This window comes from Anolis sagrei, chromosome 4 (assembly GCF_037176765.1).
Source record: "Anolis sagrei isolate rAnoSag1 chromosome 4, rAnoSag1.mat, whole genome shotgun sequence".
Lineage (NCBI taxonomy): Eukaryota > Metazoa > Chordata > Lepidosauria > Squamata > Dactyloidae > Anolis > Anolis sagrei.
In genome coordinates, this window is record NC_090024.1 from 136,521,671 (window position 1) to 136,538,636 (window position 16,966).

The window sequence follows — 16,966 nt, forward strand, 5'->3', positions numbered from 1 at the left end:
TGCTTTCTGCTACTAATAGTGCTTGGTTCCCTAGAAATAGATCAAAGTACTGTAAACTTCATAGATCTAGAATCTCACAAATCACGAGGAGTGTCTTTGCTAGCTTTTATTCCTCTTCCAAGGAGAAAGCTATAGTCACAAGCCAGTATAGTTCATTTTGCATGTGCTACTGTTTCAAATTTTTAAACAAGTAAGTTGTAGTTCTTCAGCCGAATCTGCAAGGGAACAATCCTGATGGAGAGCAGCTGGCTGACTGATGGTCTGGATGAGGGCTTTCACCTGATCTTGCAACTGTGGGTCATCTTCATGCTGCTGTAACGCCTGTAGTCCTGACTGATGTACAAAATCGGTGGTAGCCTGGGCCAAAAGAAAGAACCAGAATTAGTGTTGCGTTTACCACGGCATCTTGACTGTCCAGGGAATTCAGTACTACTACGCAAATTTGTACCTCTGGCCAGTGGAGGAAGAGGAGATGCAGCAGTTCCAGAACTTGGACCATCACTTCGGAACCAGGAAGGGAAAGAGTGCCAATGAGGGAAGGAAGCACAGCTTTGTGGTGCAAAACCTGGCAGTAAGCAAAACCCTTTGCAGCTACATTGCATAGCACTGTTAGTACCTGAAAATGAAGTTGGATCCAGAGTGAGTCATGAGCTGCTCCTCTGGTTCATGCAGTAACAGCAATGAACTTCTGCATTCTTAAATGTCAATATATGGCTGCTTTTCTACATGCCACTTTCATTGATTTTCTGCCTACTATTTTCTGACTTCATTTTGATGTTCTGAGCATGTGTGAAAATCAGTGGTGACTGCTAGAACAGAGTTTTACTCAGCCTGTTTTTGAGGTGCCAAGAACTAGACACCCCTCTGATTCATGCTCCACCTCTATTCAAAAATATATACATGTAACTCAATTTCATGCTAAGCTGCCCAAAAGTTTTTTTTAATTTTTTAAATTAAGAGCTGTTGCAATCTGTGATTTGTCTTGTTTTCTGATTTTAGATGCCATGATTGGTCATCTGGGTGGACTTCAACATTGCGGCATTTACCTGTTGTTGTTTTTTAAGTCATAACCAATACCTAGAGTTATATGGAAAATATTCCAGGCATATATAATTGAAGGATTCTGAACCCAGGAATTCATTTTGAATACTAAAGCTGAACCGATCTCCCTATTATTCTACACAAAAGTCCACTCAGGATTAAGAAGTACAGCCAATAATTGAGTCATCTTGTTTCTCTTTTTTTTAAAAATAGTTGAAAATCAGAAATATCTGATGTAATACACAACCCAAGGAGTCTGGTAGTTGATCCCAGTCTACATTGTGCTTGCATCAACTCCGAGTATCAAAACACCTCAACTCAAATTAAGTCTAAATTTAAACTACTGTATTTCTTAAACTCTAAGACACTTCCCCCTATATAAATGTCTTTAAAATGGTGTGCATCTTACATTCACAAGTGTATCTTACATATTTTTTGTGGTGGTACTGAAGTTTGATTGTGTTTTACTTTATAAATCCACTAAACACATAAAGTTACAGCACAACTTCTATTTACATATAGTAAAGGTAAAGGTTTTCCCCTGACATTAAGTCCAGTCATGTCTGACTCTGGGGGTTGGAGCTCATCTCCATTTCAAAGAGCCGGTGTTGTCCATAGACACCTCCAAGGTCATGTGGCCGTCATGACTGCATGGCACCCCGTTACCTTCCTGCCAGAGCGGTACCTATTGACCTACTCACATTTGCATGTTTTCGAACTGCTAGGTTGACAGAAGCTGGGGCTGACAGCGGAAGCTTACGCTGCTTCCCAGATTCGAACCTGCACTCTTTCAGTCAACAAGTTTAGCAGCTCAGCAGTTTAACCCTCTGCGCTACGGGGGCTCCTGCTTACATATAAGGCATCTGTAAATAGCTGTCCTATTTGCCATAGACAGTATGATCCCTTGTTCTTGTGCCTGCCTCTCAGGTAGAAGCTACATTCAGTAAAATTCCAGCTGCTTCTATTACATGTGTGCAAAATAAGACCATCAGGTAATTTTAATTAGGGGGATATTCCATCCCTGATCCCCATTGTTACTTACCAGTGAGCTCACCATCTGATGAGAATGTAAGAGTTGCAGCAGAGATGGAAAGAGATCCACGTTGAGCAGAGCAGAGCATGCAGTGGTGCTGTCAGCTTGAAAAAAACAATTTAAAAAATCATCACTATTTTATTTTAGTAAGAACTAAAGAGGGAGCTGCCAAGGGGAGTCAGATATAAGGGAAACTTGCACCAGAAAAAACAAAACAGGAATAAGCAGCTATAATATTTGCTCTTATCCAGTGTGAGTCCCAAGAAGAAGGTTCAAGCAACATACCTGTGAGATTGTTTATAAGCCACAGAACCTCCTGAACGATATATAGTTGTTTGTGAAAGAAGTACTGTATAAAGACAAACATGGCTCTCAATAAGCGCTCTTCCCCTCCCAGTAGTTGACTACTCTCAACCTCATCTTCTGCAAGAAGGTTGGCAACACATCGAACCACAGGACAGATCAACTGAAAGTAGCAGAGGGGAAAGAAGCTTCAGAACAGAATCAGAGCTACAACCTGGCAAATTGAAAGTATTTGTTATTTACTTTACCACTTCGAGGCCCTCAGCAGAAGTTGTTGATATCATGGAAGCCAGTTTTAGCAAATTGAAAGTATTTGTTATTTACTTTACCACTTCGAGGCCCTCAGCAGAAGTTGTTGATATCATGGAAGCCAGTTTTAGCAACAGCTGAACTAGGGATGGTATAATATTTTGGGAGATCAGAAGTGCATTGTTCACCCGGCTGCAGAAAGAACGAAAGCAGGTTCATGCTGAGAGCTCTATTCCACTAGTTCCTTACATGTAAAACAATGTGTCTGACATACTGAACAAACTAATTTGGTATATTTCATATTCCATAAAAACTCATTTACCTGCAAATAATATAGTGAAGACCCCATGCAGATTCCACTGCAGCTCCCATTCCTTCCTCCTGATTAGAACAAACCAATCGAAGCATGTTTTGGGGGATGGTGGAATCTAGGATCAAGCTGAAGATAGAAAAATATCTGTTTTGTTACCAAGAAAATCAAGAGGACAGGGATCATCGTGCTATGGAGGAAACATCTGGCTTGAGTAGCACATGAGAAGCTATAGTTTCCTTCATAGGCCTTTTAACATCCTTCAAGACTCTTGTCATCTACAAATTCTCATAGAGTTTTATACTTTTGCTCTCTCTTCATTTCTTTTATAGTTGGATCAACTGTTATCCCTACTGCACCAAGAATTTTACTCTTAGACAGCATCACATGAAAAAGTAAAATGAGTAATGAGGTAAAAGAAATCTGTAGGGCCAGGAAAACAAATAACCCTACTTATGATAAAAGGAGATTTGTGAACAGTTTCCTTTCAGAGTGGATTCAATTCTGTGCTTCGTAACCAGTACATTTAAGACTGGGTTGTCCAGAATTGCATTATGAATACTCATTGCATAATAGCTACCTTCCTACCTAGAATCTTATGTTCACATTGACTGAAATGGTCTTGTGATTAGTATACTTGACTTCTACCCATCTTTGTTATCAAGTTTAGGATTGCTGATTTGGTGAATCAAGGAAGTTATCCCTTTGAGAGGGAGAGCCATCCTACCTACTTTGAAAGTTGTAGATGCCAGCGAAACATCAGGAGAAAATACTACTGGAACATGGCCATACAGCCTGAAAAACTCACAACAACTCCGTGATTCTGGCCATAAAAGCCTTCAACATTCCATCTTATGTTCTGTGATAATTAACAACTATATCAGAGGTGGGCAAATCTTACAGTCATCCTCAAATGGTTACCTTTGGATCACAAGGTTCTCATACAATCTACATGGAGCTCCTGGTGATAGTTATCCAAGGGTTTGAAGTAAAGTGTCGTGAATATGCTAATGGCACACAGCTCTCTTTCCTTCCGCCATCTGAACCTGTTCTGGTACTGAAGTGCAAACCGTACATTATAAATGGATTGTACAGGTGCTACTGAACTGAAGCTGAATTTTGGTAACCTAGAAGCATTACAGTTGGTGATTCAGACATCTGAAAAATCAGCATTCAGGTAATTATGGACAAGACTGCATCTTCTTGAAAAGGATAAGTGATTTGGGATGCTCCTTGAATACAGTATTGAGTCATACAACCATAATCTTAGACTGGTGCCCTGCTTTCTATGGACGTCTGCTTTTGGGATACAAAGGTAGACAAGAGTTTTATATCTCATACAGACACACAGATATACATAATCCTTAAATTGAAAAATAACCTCACTTACGGTATAATTTCAGTGGGCGCTTCCCTGGATTGCAAGAGTTGGGACAGAACATAGCCAACGCCTTCTTGCACCACCACATGAGGAGACTGGAAACAGAGAACAACACTCAGCCTCCAATGGTTTAAAGTTAAAACAGAACTTTTGGAATTTACTTGTTAGGACTACAACTCCCAAAAGCTCTTGGCCAGCATAGCCAGTGACTATATTAGCTGGGAGACTTTGGAAGTCAAAGGTTCCCATACCGTCCAAAGTGCAAGTAGGGGACAGAAATGACCATAAACTAAATCAACATAGACTGAACATGCAATGTCAGCATTAACAGAACTATTTGAAATACCGTGTGAACAGTTGTTAAGGTCACCAACATTTCTAACAATACAGTAAAGCAGAAATGCTTACATATCTTGTTGACATACATATCTAGTTAAGAAGACTCTTTGAAATCTTGGTATACTTCTTTAAAAATGTTGGTACCAGAAATTTATAATTTTAAGTAACATGCTCAATGACATTACAAAAAGATAACTGTCTTGCAGCCAGATATACTCTTTGATGACACAAGATGCCTAGAAAAGACTGCTTATCGCTCACCTGGATACAGGATGCCAATACTGGGATAATGCCTTGGGGTAGAAGTTGCTTCTTCACAGTCTTCATTTCAACCACCAGATTCCCCAGCGTATACAAACACAATTCCTAAAATACATTGGCGTAAAGTGTGTCCCATCACAGAATAATAGTATTGGAAGAGATCGTATGGGCCATCCAGTCCAACCCCATTCTGCCATGCAGAAAAAGCACAATCAAATTACCCCTGATAGATGGCCATCCAGCCTCAGTTTAAAAGCTTCCAAAGAAGGAGCTTCCATCACATTCAATGGCAGGAAGTTCTTCCTAATGTCCAGATGGAATCTCCTTTCCTGTCATTTGAATCCATTTTTCCATGTCCTAGTATCATTTGTCTATTACTGAATATTCTTTTGCATAATACTACAAACATTTCTAGAAACAACCATTTCCACTGGAGCAGCCGAGAACAGAAAATAATATTTCAGGAAGCAAACATTTAACTTCTTAAGAGAGAAGACTATATGTATGGGAATTACATAACTTGGTTCTTAACAGCTGAAAGAATCAACAACTTCATGCTAAGCATTTGCAAATGTTCTCAGAAAGCAATGTTTGGAAGTCGGAATTCATGTTGTTCTTGGTTGTCAGCCTGCTTTGCCATTGAGTTCACAATATTCTCTTCCTCTGCATTTTCTTAGCTTTACAGATATTACAGGATGTCCTTATAGTTAAGGTTAAATGGCTTATTCTGGGACACACAGGCTGACAATTGAAGGACTTGCTTACAGATTGAGGCCTCCAAACTCAAATCTACAGACCCTAAATTGCAGTAAAGGTGGCAACAGTGTGCTATACCTATTTATCTTAGGTATTTTTTTAAAACTCCAAAGAAACCATTTTCAAACTTCCACGCAAAAAACTTCCCTTTGTGTTTGCATTCATCCTCATTCTGGTTATGAGGTTGAGAAGCTTAAAACTCTCAGATTTTTTTTTGACAGATAGTTTGGGTTTTTCTCTTTTTTGCTCTAGTCTTGCTTTGGTTTGAGAAAGTTATTTTGTCTGGGCCGCCAGACCTGCAATAATGTGCACTGAGGTATATTTCAGCCACTTCCAGCTTAACAGAAAAATGACCAATTGAGTACAGAGCTTGGCTCTCACCATGAGGGCTATACTGTGTCCAGAGAGGTAGGTCAGGAGATAGGAGGTTGCTGGCAAACAAGCCCCAGCAACATTGGGATCACTGGAGTGTGACAGTTCATGTAAACAGCGAGCTGCATCCATCTGAAGATCTGCCAGATTGCTGGTGAAGAGGCCAATCAAGACCCGCATGCTGCCATCCAACCTATCAAATAAAAACAGGCATATGCCATTTCTTTTTGCTTTACGATTTCCTATTTGCTACATCGCTAAAAGGAAAAACAGAACATTGCATTCAACCCCAATATCACTGATAATCTACTTGATCCAGACAATATATGTAATTTTGATAGAAATAAAAGCTTTTTTTCTCATGTCAGGAGCAACTTGAAAAACTGCAAGTTGTTTCTGGTGTTGGAGAATTGGCTGTCTGCAAGGATGTTGCCCAGGGGATGCCTGGATGTTTTGATGTTTTACCATCCTTGTGGGAGGCTTCTCTCATGTCCCCACATGGGAAGCCGGAGCTGACAGAGGGAGCTCTTTCATGCTCTCCCCAGATTTGAATCTGCGACCTGTCGGCCTTCAGTCCTGTCAGCACAAGGGTTTAACCCATTGCGCCACCAGGGGCTCCAAATTATTATTAAAATCATTAGATTACTCATAAAATGACTGGGAAAATCCTCTAAATTCAGTAAGCAGGACAGCTCAGAGATGGCTACCAAAAATGTAAATTAGATAACCTGATGAATTTCTGCTGAGTTTCTTTGTGCCGCAGTCCTTGCCGAAGACGTCGCAGAGATACTGCCCGGTCTTCCGTTCCTTTCCGGATGTTTTTCAGCAACTGTGAAACCTGCCCATGAACAATATTGAATCAATGGCAAGCCTTGAATAGAAAGCAAAAATATGGAAATGATTGTCATTACAAAGTCCTGCCATAATTTCCCCATTGTGTCTAAGTTATTATACAAACACATCATAAAGGCTTTTATATGTACAGAATTCTGTCCGCTGTATCATATTCACAACAAACTTAGTCAATTGTCCATGACAGAATACAATCACATTTGTTGAGGAATTACACTTCTTTAAAGAGGAACCTGTGACTATACAGGCATTCAGAGATTAATCTCTTGTTACATTTTAACAGAATTCATTGTTGCTTAAGTATACCAGAGCTTTACCATCATCCATTGGTAATTTTGGGAAGCATGCTAGAGCTATCAGCACTAGAAGTCTACTGAAAGATGCCTGAGAAGCATTTAACTTTCCAGATTTGTTTTTGATGCCCACCAAGTTTCACAGATGATCATTCAAAATAGAAATCAAGGAGGTTCATTGCCTGTGTTTCACACTATACATTGGATGCACAGTAGAAGTTTTATTTATCCTACTTGCCTCAGTTAGTGCACCTCTACAGAGTTTCATTCTGAAATAAGGCTAATTACCGATTTTCTCTCTTGCTTTCAATCTGGAGACATTTCTTGTCTTTATTTATATTCTAGACCAGTGGATCTCAACCTGTGGTTCCCAGATGTTTTGGTCTTCAACTCCCAGAGCTGTAGGCCAAAAAGCCTGGGGACTCACAGGCTGAGAACCACTGCTCTAGAGCACAAGGCATTTAACCCCAGCGGTAGCCAGTTCCCAAGTGATCCTGACTAATACAGATACACACTCCCCAATCTAATTCTTTTGTCATCTATCTAACATTTTATAGCAGTGGTTCTCAACCTGGGGTCCCCAGATATTTTTGGCCTTCAACTCCCAGAAACCCTAACAGCTGGTAAACTGGCTGGGATTGCTGGGAGTTGTAGGCCAAAAACATCTGGGGACCCCAAGTTGAGAACCACTGCTTTCTAGGCTATATCAGACCAGGGCTTCTTAAAACTTTTTCCACTCGGGACCCCTTTCTGCCCAAGAAATTATGATGTTACCTTGGTTATATCAAATAGGTATAAAATTCAACATTTACTCAGATCAAATCAGCATTTGCAAAACTTGCTAAACAGGCTGGTTCCACTTTAAACACTGCACAACAGATTATTGCAAATGTCGAAAACAGCCACTAGGTGATGTTCAGAAACCTTTTACTGTTACCAATTTTTCAGGACACCAACATTAAGCTAAGGGGACCCTATTTGAAGCAGTAGTAGACAACCAACTATACCTTTACTATAACTGGTTAATACATACTACTGAAAGTTTAAAAACATCTTTGTTGGATGCCAATAGGCATATGCCTTTTCTCTACCAAACCAAAAGTAACTGCTTATCTTGAAAGGCATCTGTACATAGAAAACCTTTCTGAAGTTTATTCTGATGCTTACCATTGTGTGAATAACTAGGGATTGACCCTGTCAGGAAGAAACTGAACCTGGTGCATTTATAAGACACTACTGTCACCGCACTCAGTGATCAATCTTGATTTATCAGCATACCATGCTGTAATTCTTATCCTTTAGGACAGTGGTTCCCAACCTGTGGTCCGTGGACCACCAGTGGTCCACAAGAAAAAAATATGGTCCGCAGCCTCACCATTACTACACCATTGCATCGAAACCACGCAGCAACAAGAGAGAGTGGTCTCGTGAAACCCTTTTATAGTGCCAAGGCAACGGGGATGTGGGGAGGGGAGAGGGTGACTACCCATGAAAGATTACTACTACCACATCAGCTCAAGATTATTAAATATGGTTTTCTGTGGGTGAGCAGATGGCGACTACTGGATGGCATATGTTCTATATAAGAAACTAGAGCTGATGTGGTATATCCTATGCAATTTTCTGAATCAGCACCCCAAATAACTAAACTGAATCTAAAGTTGACCAAAAACTTATTTGTAACCCTTTTGGTATTAATGTTTGAGAGAGATTCCTGTTCAAAGTGGTCCCTGGTCAAAAATGTTGATCAAGGAGACCACAGATAGATTGCAGAGTTAAATGTTACTGTATTTCAGGATACTGTATTCCAGGTGAATGACAACCAGTGCTTTAAAAACATGTGTTTAGAAATTTTTTAATCAAGTACAATTTTTCTTAATTAAAAAGTAGATTACTATTAATTGGAATATAAGAATATTAGCCTTAACATTAATTGGCTTGCATATGAAACAAAATCAGGCACTGTTTAGAAGGGCATTTCTTAATTATTACTTGCACATAGACTCAAACACCAAAAGCTGGTGCAACTTCCCCCTCCCCTCCCTCTTAATTTAATTTTCACTGTAAAAGTATTATTTCAAAGGAAAAAAGTAGGAGAAAAGAAGCAAGAGAAATAGAAGTATGCAGATATACCCATAAGCTGGGCATATAAATTAAAATAAGATTACCACATTTCCAAAAATACATATTACATAGTAGCTAAAATAATATTATCTGACAACTGAATGATATGATGGTGACTGTTTATCTTCCCAGTCTTGGAGTATTAAGTATTATAACAACAAAAGTATACAGGATCCAACCAGATCGACTATCAGATGCATTTATTTATTTACAAAAATATTTATACTGTAATATATCCAGCACAAAGGTTGTGACCACTAAATATGCTCACATCACATGCCATGATAATGTGTCAATATTGTACTCTACCTATCAGTTACCCACACGTGTGCTGTGGTAACAGGTGGAATTGTATCCCTACCTCTTCCTCAGTGAAAGGAGATGTTGTCTCAGTGTCACTTCCAATTTGCCCTTCATCATTCAAGGGGTCTTCATGTAACAGACGTTTACTGATCAACTGCTGCAACCTCCGTTCACTCCTCAGAACTGCAATGAAAACGCATTCTGCTATCAGAATCATCTATTATCAGAGTATGATGGAAGGCAGAGAAGTGAGAGGCATTATTTAGTGCAACGATGGAACATGCTCAAATCTGTCAGGTTATCTAAACCACAATTACCAAGGAAAAATATGATGAATGTCTGAGTAGAGGGGACATCTCCTTTATAAGTAAATCTGAAACCTGGCACCTAAATGTTGTGGGCATTTAACATCTGAAATCCCCAAGCCATAGGGCCAATAGTCAAGAATTCTGGGATGGGTAGTTCAACAACATTTGAGCATGTAGGTCTAGGAGTCACTGGACTAAGTGCTATGCAATGAGGGCAAAAATGAGACTTTGTTTGACTTTAATGAATGCAAGGCCAAATAATACTATAGGCTATGAATAATCAGAGTGAAGAATGCTTAGTCACTGAAATGAAATTTGCTTTAGCTTCATGAACAAAATCAATTAATCTATACCTGCCGACTTCGAATTATGGTGATCCAATGAATGAGAGATCTTTAAGTCACCCTACACCAGAGGTCCTCAAACTAAGGCCTGGGGGCCGGATGCGGCCCTCCAAGGTAATTTATTCGGCCCTCGCTCAGGGTCAACCTAAGTATGAAACTACTGGAAAGCACACAATAACAACAACAATCCTATCTCATCAGCCAAAAGCAGGCCCACAGTTTCCATTGAAATACTATTAAGTTTATATTTGTTAAAATTGTTAATTTAAATTATTGTATTGTTTTTAAATGTTTTTGCACTATAAATAAGATATGTGCAGTGTGCATAGGAATTCATTCATATTTTTTTCGAATTATAATCTGGTCCGCCAACAGTTTGAGGGACTGTGACCTGGCCCTCTGTTTAAAAAGTTTGTGGACCCCTGCCCTACACCAACAACCCAGCTTAGGTCTTGCAGAAGTAGGGCCATGGCTTCTTTGACTAAGTCTGTCTAAAGATGTTGTGAGCAAATAGTCTTCCTCATTTACACAAGTCACAAACCCTTCAGAGATTTATGAAATAATATTTTAAAATTTTGAATATGTTTAGAGTAGCACTAAACATATCCAAGTTAAAAAAAACACCTTCTTAAATTAAAATACATGCATTGCAACATTTCTTTATTGAAATAAAGAACGTAAGCTCTTCAGAGCTCATCTCCCCATTTTAGTAAAAACTTAAAAAGTCACCTAGTTACTTTTAGTGTCAAAGCCCTTCTGCCCCTTTCCTTGATGCCATATTGCAAAGCTACAGTTCCTTACACGTGCTCAACATTGCACAACCTTCTCAAAACAATGAAATGCAATTAACAAAAAACTACAATGAAACCTCTCAGTCTGACATGGATGAAAGAATTTCCATTTTCACTCAGCATCTGTTAAGGTTATTTCTTTTAACAAAAAACTTAAGACAATAGAGCACAGCATTTAATAATAACAATATATAGAACAATTTTTCTTTACCACTTCCCATATCTAATGATATTCAAAGCGATACTGTCTCCTTCGAGTGATTAATTTCAGCAGTATCATGGAGCTGAATGGCTTTCGAGTGAACTTGTAATCATACTACTCTTTAAAGCAGTGGTTCTCAACCTGTGGGTCCCCAGATATTTTAGCCTTCAACTCCCAGAAATCCTAACAGCTGGTAAACTGTCTGGGAGTTGTAGGCCAAAACACATGGGGACCAACAGGTTGAGAATCACTGCTTTAAAAAGTAGGTATAGTTTGCACCCCACTTTAAATCCTGTAGCTGCCTCTTGCAGAAATCTGGGGTTTGTAGTTTAGGGAGGGGGCTTTAAAATTCTTAGCGAGAAAGGTCCTGACACATGGAATCCATGCAATTGAAGCTGCAGTGAATTTCTCCAGCACTCCAGCTGGTAGCCATTTATCTCCTAAATGATTGGGAGAGAAGTAACTATCACAAACAAAAGCTTTTTTTAAGATAAAGGATGCATCTACACCAGAAATGGACAAACTTGGACCCTCTAGGTGTTTTGGACTTCAACTCCCACAATTCCTAACTGTTTTTAGGTTGTTAGGGATTGCGGGAGTTGAAGTCCAAAACTCCTGGAGGGCCGGAGTTTGCCCTTGCCTGGATCTACACTGTAGGCTTAATGTTGTTTGACCCCACCTTAACTGCTCTGGAAACCTGGTAACTGAAGTTTGTTGAGTCACCAGCACGTTGGCAGAAAATACTAAAGACCTTGTCAAACTACAGTTCCCATCATTCCATAGCATTGAACTATGGCAGTTAAAATGAGGTCAAATTATATTAATTCTGCAGTCTACATGAAAATTTTATTGCTTTATATTTTGGAACTTGAGATTGCATGTGTGCCTCTGAGACTTCTTAATAACTCTTCACTGAAATCCAGGATGTTAATTATATGATCATGTGGGGTGTGGCAACCCTAACTATTCCCTCACCCCATTTTTATCTTTATCTTTTTCAGGATTATGCACAAATGGGAAATAGCTTTTTTGAAGAGGGAGAGGCCCAGGTTCCTTAGACACTTTCCTTCCTCATACGTATTTGTATTGTTTGCTCTGCGATCATGATTTTGAAATTACACAGTTTATCTTTTTTTGGTATAAAACAGACAAATGTGGAGTCAAAAGAGGGCTTGTGTGGCTCTTCACCGGATCCCATGCTCTAGTTTGGATTTCTGATTTTTAAGTAGCACGTCCAAGTTTGTGTTTTCTGCTGCAAATGTGTTTTTGTTGGAAGTTGGGACAGGAAAGGGTGGATTTTAAGCAGTAATTTGGCAATTCTATTTGGGTCAGCTGTCCTCCCTTCCTTTTGCCTCAATCCTTTCCTTCTGAAGCTTGTTTTCTCACAGCTGACTGAAGTGTTGGAAATGCAACTCCACAGAGGGAAACTTCACACAAACCTGATTCCCGCTCCCTCCTCCAGGCCCGCAGCTCCTCAACACTGCAGCCATGTGTTCGGTAACGATTTCTCCTCCAGTTCCCTATTGCAGGGGAGGTGACAGTTTTTGCTGCTCCAGAATCTGGGACTGACCCAAGAGAATGCATTGCTAAGGCACCAAGGCTATGTTGCCCTGATAGAGTTTGCACAGTGAAAGTAAAACATAGACCCTTCTAAATGGAGCAGAACCGCTTCTGTGGGCAGCCAAGCAGCCAGAATTGTCATCTCCAATAGGTCTACATGGGATTGGTGCTAAGCCTTTCTCTTCATATAATACAGCTCCTAGAGTCTGCAAGTCTCTTGAGTCGTCAGTCTCAGCAAGAGGAAAGTTCTGCCTTTCAGTAGTTCTGGGGAGACAGAAAAATGGAGTGATTGTGACAAGTTCAACATCACTTGGCCCAGTAGTTCAGGACCTTTCCACCCTCAAAGTGCAATGATCACATATATCCTTCCAATAAAAGATTGAGGGCCCACCAACGTCCCTTTTCTTTATTCTTATATTCCCTCCTCTATTCCAGAGCTTGAAAAGGAAGCTGCAGCAGCTTTTCTTTGTCTTGCTTTTAGAATTAGAATAGCATTCATTGTGCTACTGCACAACAAAATCACATGCCTCCCCTCCACACACCACAAAGCAACACTCCTCCTACACTCCAATCACAACTGCACAACTCCCAATGCCACATCAAAGAGTTCAACATAGTTAAAGCTCTAGCATAAATGCTGTCTCTCAGTCTGCTTGTCCTTGCCATTGTCACCCTGTACCATCTGCCAGATGGTAATAATAATAATAATAATAATAATAATAATAATAATAGCATATGCTGGATGACATGGATCCCCAAGAATGCTCTGAGTTTTCTTTTAAAACAGTAAAGGTTTTCCCCTGATATTAAGTCCAGTCGTGTCCAACTATGGGGGCTGGTGCTCATCTCCATTTCCAAGCCGAAGAGCCAGCATTGTTCATAGACATGTGGCTGGCATGACTGCATGGAGCACCGTTACCTTCCCTCCGGAGCGGTATCTATTGATCTACTCACATTGGCATGTTTTCGAACTGCTAGGTTGGCAGAAGCTGGGGCTGACAGCGGAAGCTCACGTCGCTCCCCAGATTCGAACCTGTGACCTTTTAGTCAACAAGTTTAGCAGCTCAGCGGTGCAGCAGGAATTATAGAGTTCTTCCAAAGAAGGGAGAGGGCAACCAATGATTCTCTGTGCACAAGTTTGCAGCACCTTCCTATCAGACACTGTGCAGTTACCAAACCATGTGCAGATGCAGTAGGCTAGGACATTCTCTACAGCACAGCAGTAGAAAGTCACCAACAGTTTTTCATTCAGTTGATGCTCAGTAAAAGTAAGTAAAACTTTATTGCTATTCCTCCCCATCTCCCCATGAGGACTCATGGCAGTTCACAACAAAAAAAGTGGAGTCCCCATTGGCAGAATGGGTTGAACCCTTGTGTTGGCAGGACTGCTGACTGAGAGGTCAGCAGTTAGAATCTGGGGAGAGCGGGTTGAGCTCCCTCTGTCAGCTCCAGCTCCCCCTGCAGGGACATGAGAGAAGCCTCCCACAAGGATGGTAAAACAATGTCCTTGCAGACGGCGAATTTTCTCACACCAGAAGTGACTTGCAGTTTCTCAAGTCGATCCTGTATAATACAACAATAGACTAAAACAATTCAAAATAAACCTAACAAGGTTTCTTAGGAGTCTCTGGTAGTACAGTCTCTGCTGGACCCTCCTCACAAATGCTGCCATATGGGTGTCCCAGATCAGATCCTCAGTGATAGTATGATAGCTGGGCCTTATGGAGATGCTGCAAAAGTGGCTGTGCATAAGGGAAGAGAGGGGGCAGGGTGAGAGCGGGGAGAGCCAAGAAAGGATAGAAAGGAGAGGACACTTAGGGTAAGGGTTAGGGCAAAGTTTAGGGTTTGAGTTAGGGGTTACGGTTAGGGTATGGTTTAAGGTTTGGGTTAGTGTAAGGATTTGGGTAAGGGCTTAGGCTTACGGTACGGTTCAGGGTTAGGGTAAGAGTTAGTTAGGGTAAGGGTTTCACCATTAAAGAACTCTTACATTCCTTCTATATTATCTGTCTCTGGCCTGGCTTACATTAGCCAAGTCTCTCTTGCGCAAACAGCGCTCCCGAAGAAGCAATGCAGCATTTCCGTAATGCTTGGAGCTTCCGGACCCAGCTATCATACTGTTACCAGATCCTCCTTCACAGTGACACCCAGGAACTTAAAACTGGCTACTCAGTCCCCATTTATGACCAAGGGCTGGATTTCTGGTCTGTTCTTCCTATGGTCCACAATTCGTTCCTTGGTCTTGTTGATGTCATTGTCCCTGTACCAGAAGAGCACCTGATCCACCCTATCCTGATAGGCAAACTCATAACTTAAATTTCAGAAAAAGATTGGGTGCCTTGCAAAGGTGGAGGGATCTTGCTGGACTGTAGAAAACACAGTTTGAACTACTTTTCACTACCATGGCTCAAGGCTGTGGGGATTTGGGGAGTTGTAGTTTTACAAGGCCTTTACAGCAGTGGTTCTCCCAGATGTTTTAGCCCTCAACTCCCAGTAATCCTAACAGCTGGTAAACTGGTTGAGATTTCTGGGAGTTGTAGGCCAAAATACCTGGGGACTCACAGGTTGAGAACCATTGCTTTACAGCCTTCTCTGCCCAATGGTGCAGGTGCCTCACCAACAACGCCTAGGACTCCGTAGCATTGAGCCATGGCAGTTAAAAGTGTTGTCAACCTGCATCAATTCCACCGTGCAGATGCACCCAACCCTTGCCAGCACAGCGAAGGTTGAGGGATGATGGGAGACAAGAAAAGAAAACAAAGCGCACGTGGAAGGGGGGGGAGGAAAACCCGGAAGCAAAGGTCCCCTAGGCCCCTCAGCCAGGCAGCTGTAATGCTCAGGCTAGATTCGAAGTTCCTCTCTTGCATACTACCTTTTGTTTCTTTAGGATTGCTCTAAAACTCCGTGACTACAGTCAGAGGGACTCTGCACATTCAGAGGGACTCTGCGAGAGACCCGCCAAAGAGTGAGGCGACTCTTCCCTCGCGTGAGTCTATAGTTCCTTTCCTAGGCCGCCTTCTTCTTCTGCGCAGGCGCACTGAGCAGGCAAGGTCGGCTTCTGCCAAAGACAAAAGGGGAGGAGACTGAGTCGCTCGCTCCCCGCCCTTCCTCTGACGTCTTCGGTATCCTAGCAACCACGCAGCGCTCCCTTTGCCTCAGCCAAAGGGTGCCTTTTTTACCCTGTAGAATTCATGCACTTTTGACACCCCTCGACCTGCCATGGCTCAATGCTATGGAATGCTGGAAGCTGTAGTTTTACAAGGCCTTCTCTACCAAGGATTGCTGGAGCATCAGCAAAGCACAACCATGGCCAGCATTCCATGGGGTTTTCTTATGCAAGGAATTCTCAGAGATGGCTCTGCCAGTTCCATCCTCAGGAATTTAGCCCACAGCACCATATTTCCAACAAGATCCTTCAAACTGTCCTATATACCTTGTCTCAGCCAGCCATTAAAATGGGGGCTGCATCCAAGAGACCGAGACAACTGGGAACCTTTGGAAGGGCAGCGATGAAACTAGACAGGATTGTGATGTGGAAAGATAGATCACTGCATCCCCAAATCAAGAATTTCCCTTGCCTCGTGGCTATGAATAGTTGGGAAAGCTCAACAGTGAAGAAAGCGAGTAAGAAGGGAATAAACTTGTTTGAAATGCACCGGAAGAGAGTTCTGTGGCTACTATGGATAGTAGAAGGGCAAATAAATGGGTCCCAGAGCAAATCAGGCCTGAGCTGTCCCTGGAAGGTGAAGAAACTTTGGACATATTATGAGAAGCTGTTCTGGTACGGCTGTACCAGGAGCTCCAGCTTCTTTTTCTTTCTTGAGTGTTTGCATGTATTACAAGGTTCCATGCATTTTGCAATAAGGTGGCTTCCCTTGGTTTGCAATTATAGGGCCAATGACCCATCAATCATCATTAGGTTATTTAGTTCCATCCCTTTTTCTAGGTATAGGAGAGAAAAAGGGGACCTCTAGTTCAGATCACACAGAGAAGCCTTTCGTACAGGATGTGAATCAGTTCCACCTGTAAAAAACTTCGCCTTTTATAGCTTTTGCTGGGGGTATTCAGTCCCACAGCTCTACAGAGAACCACAGCTTTTGCTGGGAGGAATTCAGTCCCACAGCTCTACAGAGAAGCATAGCTTTTG

At 41.4% G+C, this 16,966-nt stretch overlaps 1 protein-coding gene across 1 annotated transcript; it reads right to left on the reverse strand.

Annotated features, from left to right (window-relative positions):
- Nucleotides 1–91: 91 nt before the first annotated feature.
- On the reverse strand, nucleotides 92–15,860 carry TMCO6 (transmembrane and coiled-coil domains 6). The gene is made up of 13 exons (XM_067467737.1): nucleotides 15,692–15,860; nucleotides 12,702–13,086; nucleotides 9,676–9,800; nucleotides 6,774–6,883; nucleotides 6,055–6,238; nucleotides 4,918–5,022; nucleotides 4,327–4,412; nucleotides 2,949–3,065; nucleotides 2,707–2,818; nucleotides 2,360–2,540; nucleotides 2,084–2,178; nucleotides 449–616; nucleotides 92–357 (listed from the first exon to the last, which is right to left on the reverse strand). The coding sequence occupies exons 2-13, from the start codon at nucleotides 12,844–12,846 to the stop codon at nucleotides 175–177; spliced, it is 1,611 nt and encodes a 536-aa protein (XP_067323838.1). The 5' UTR covers nucleotides 12,847–13,086; nucleotides 15,692–15,860; the 3' UTR covers nucleotides 92–174.
- Nucleotides 15,861–16,966: the final 1,106 nt, after the last annotated feature.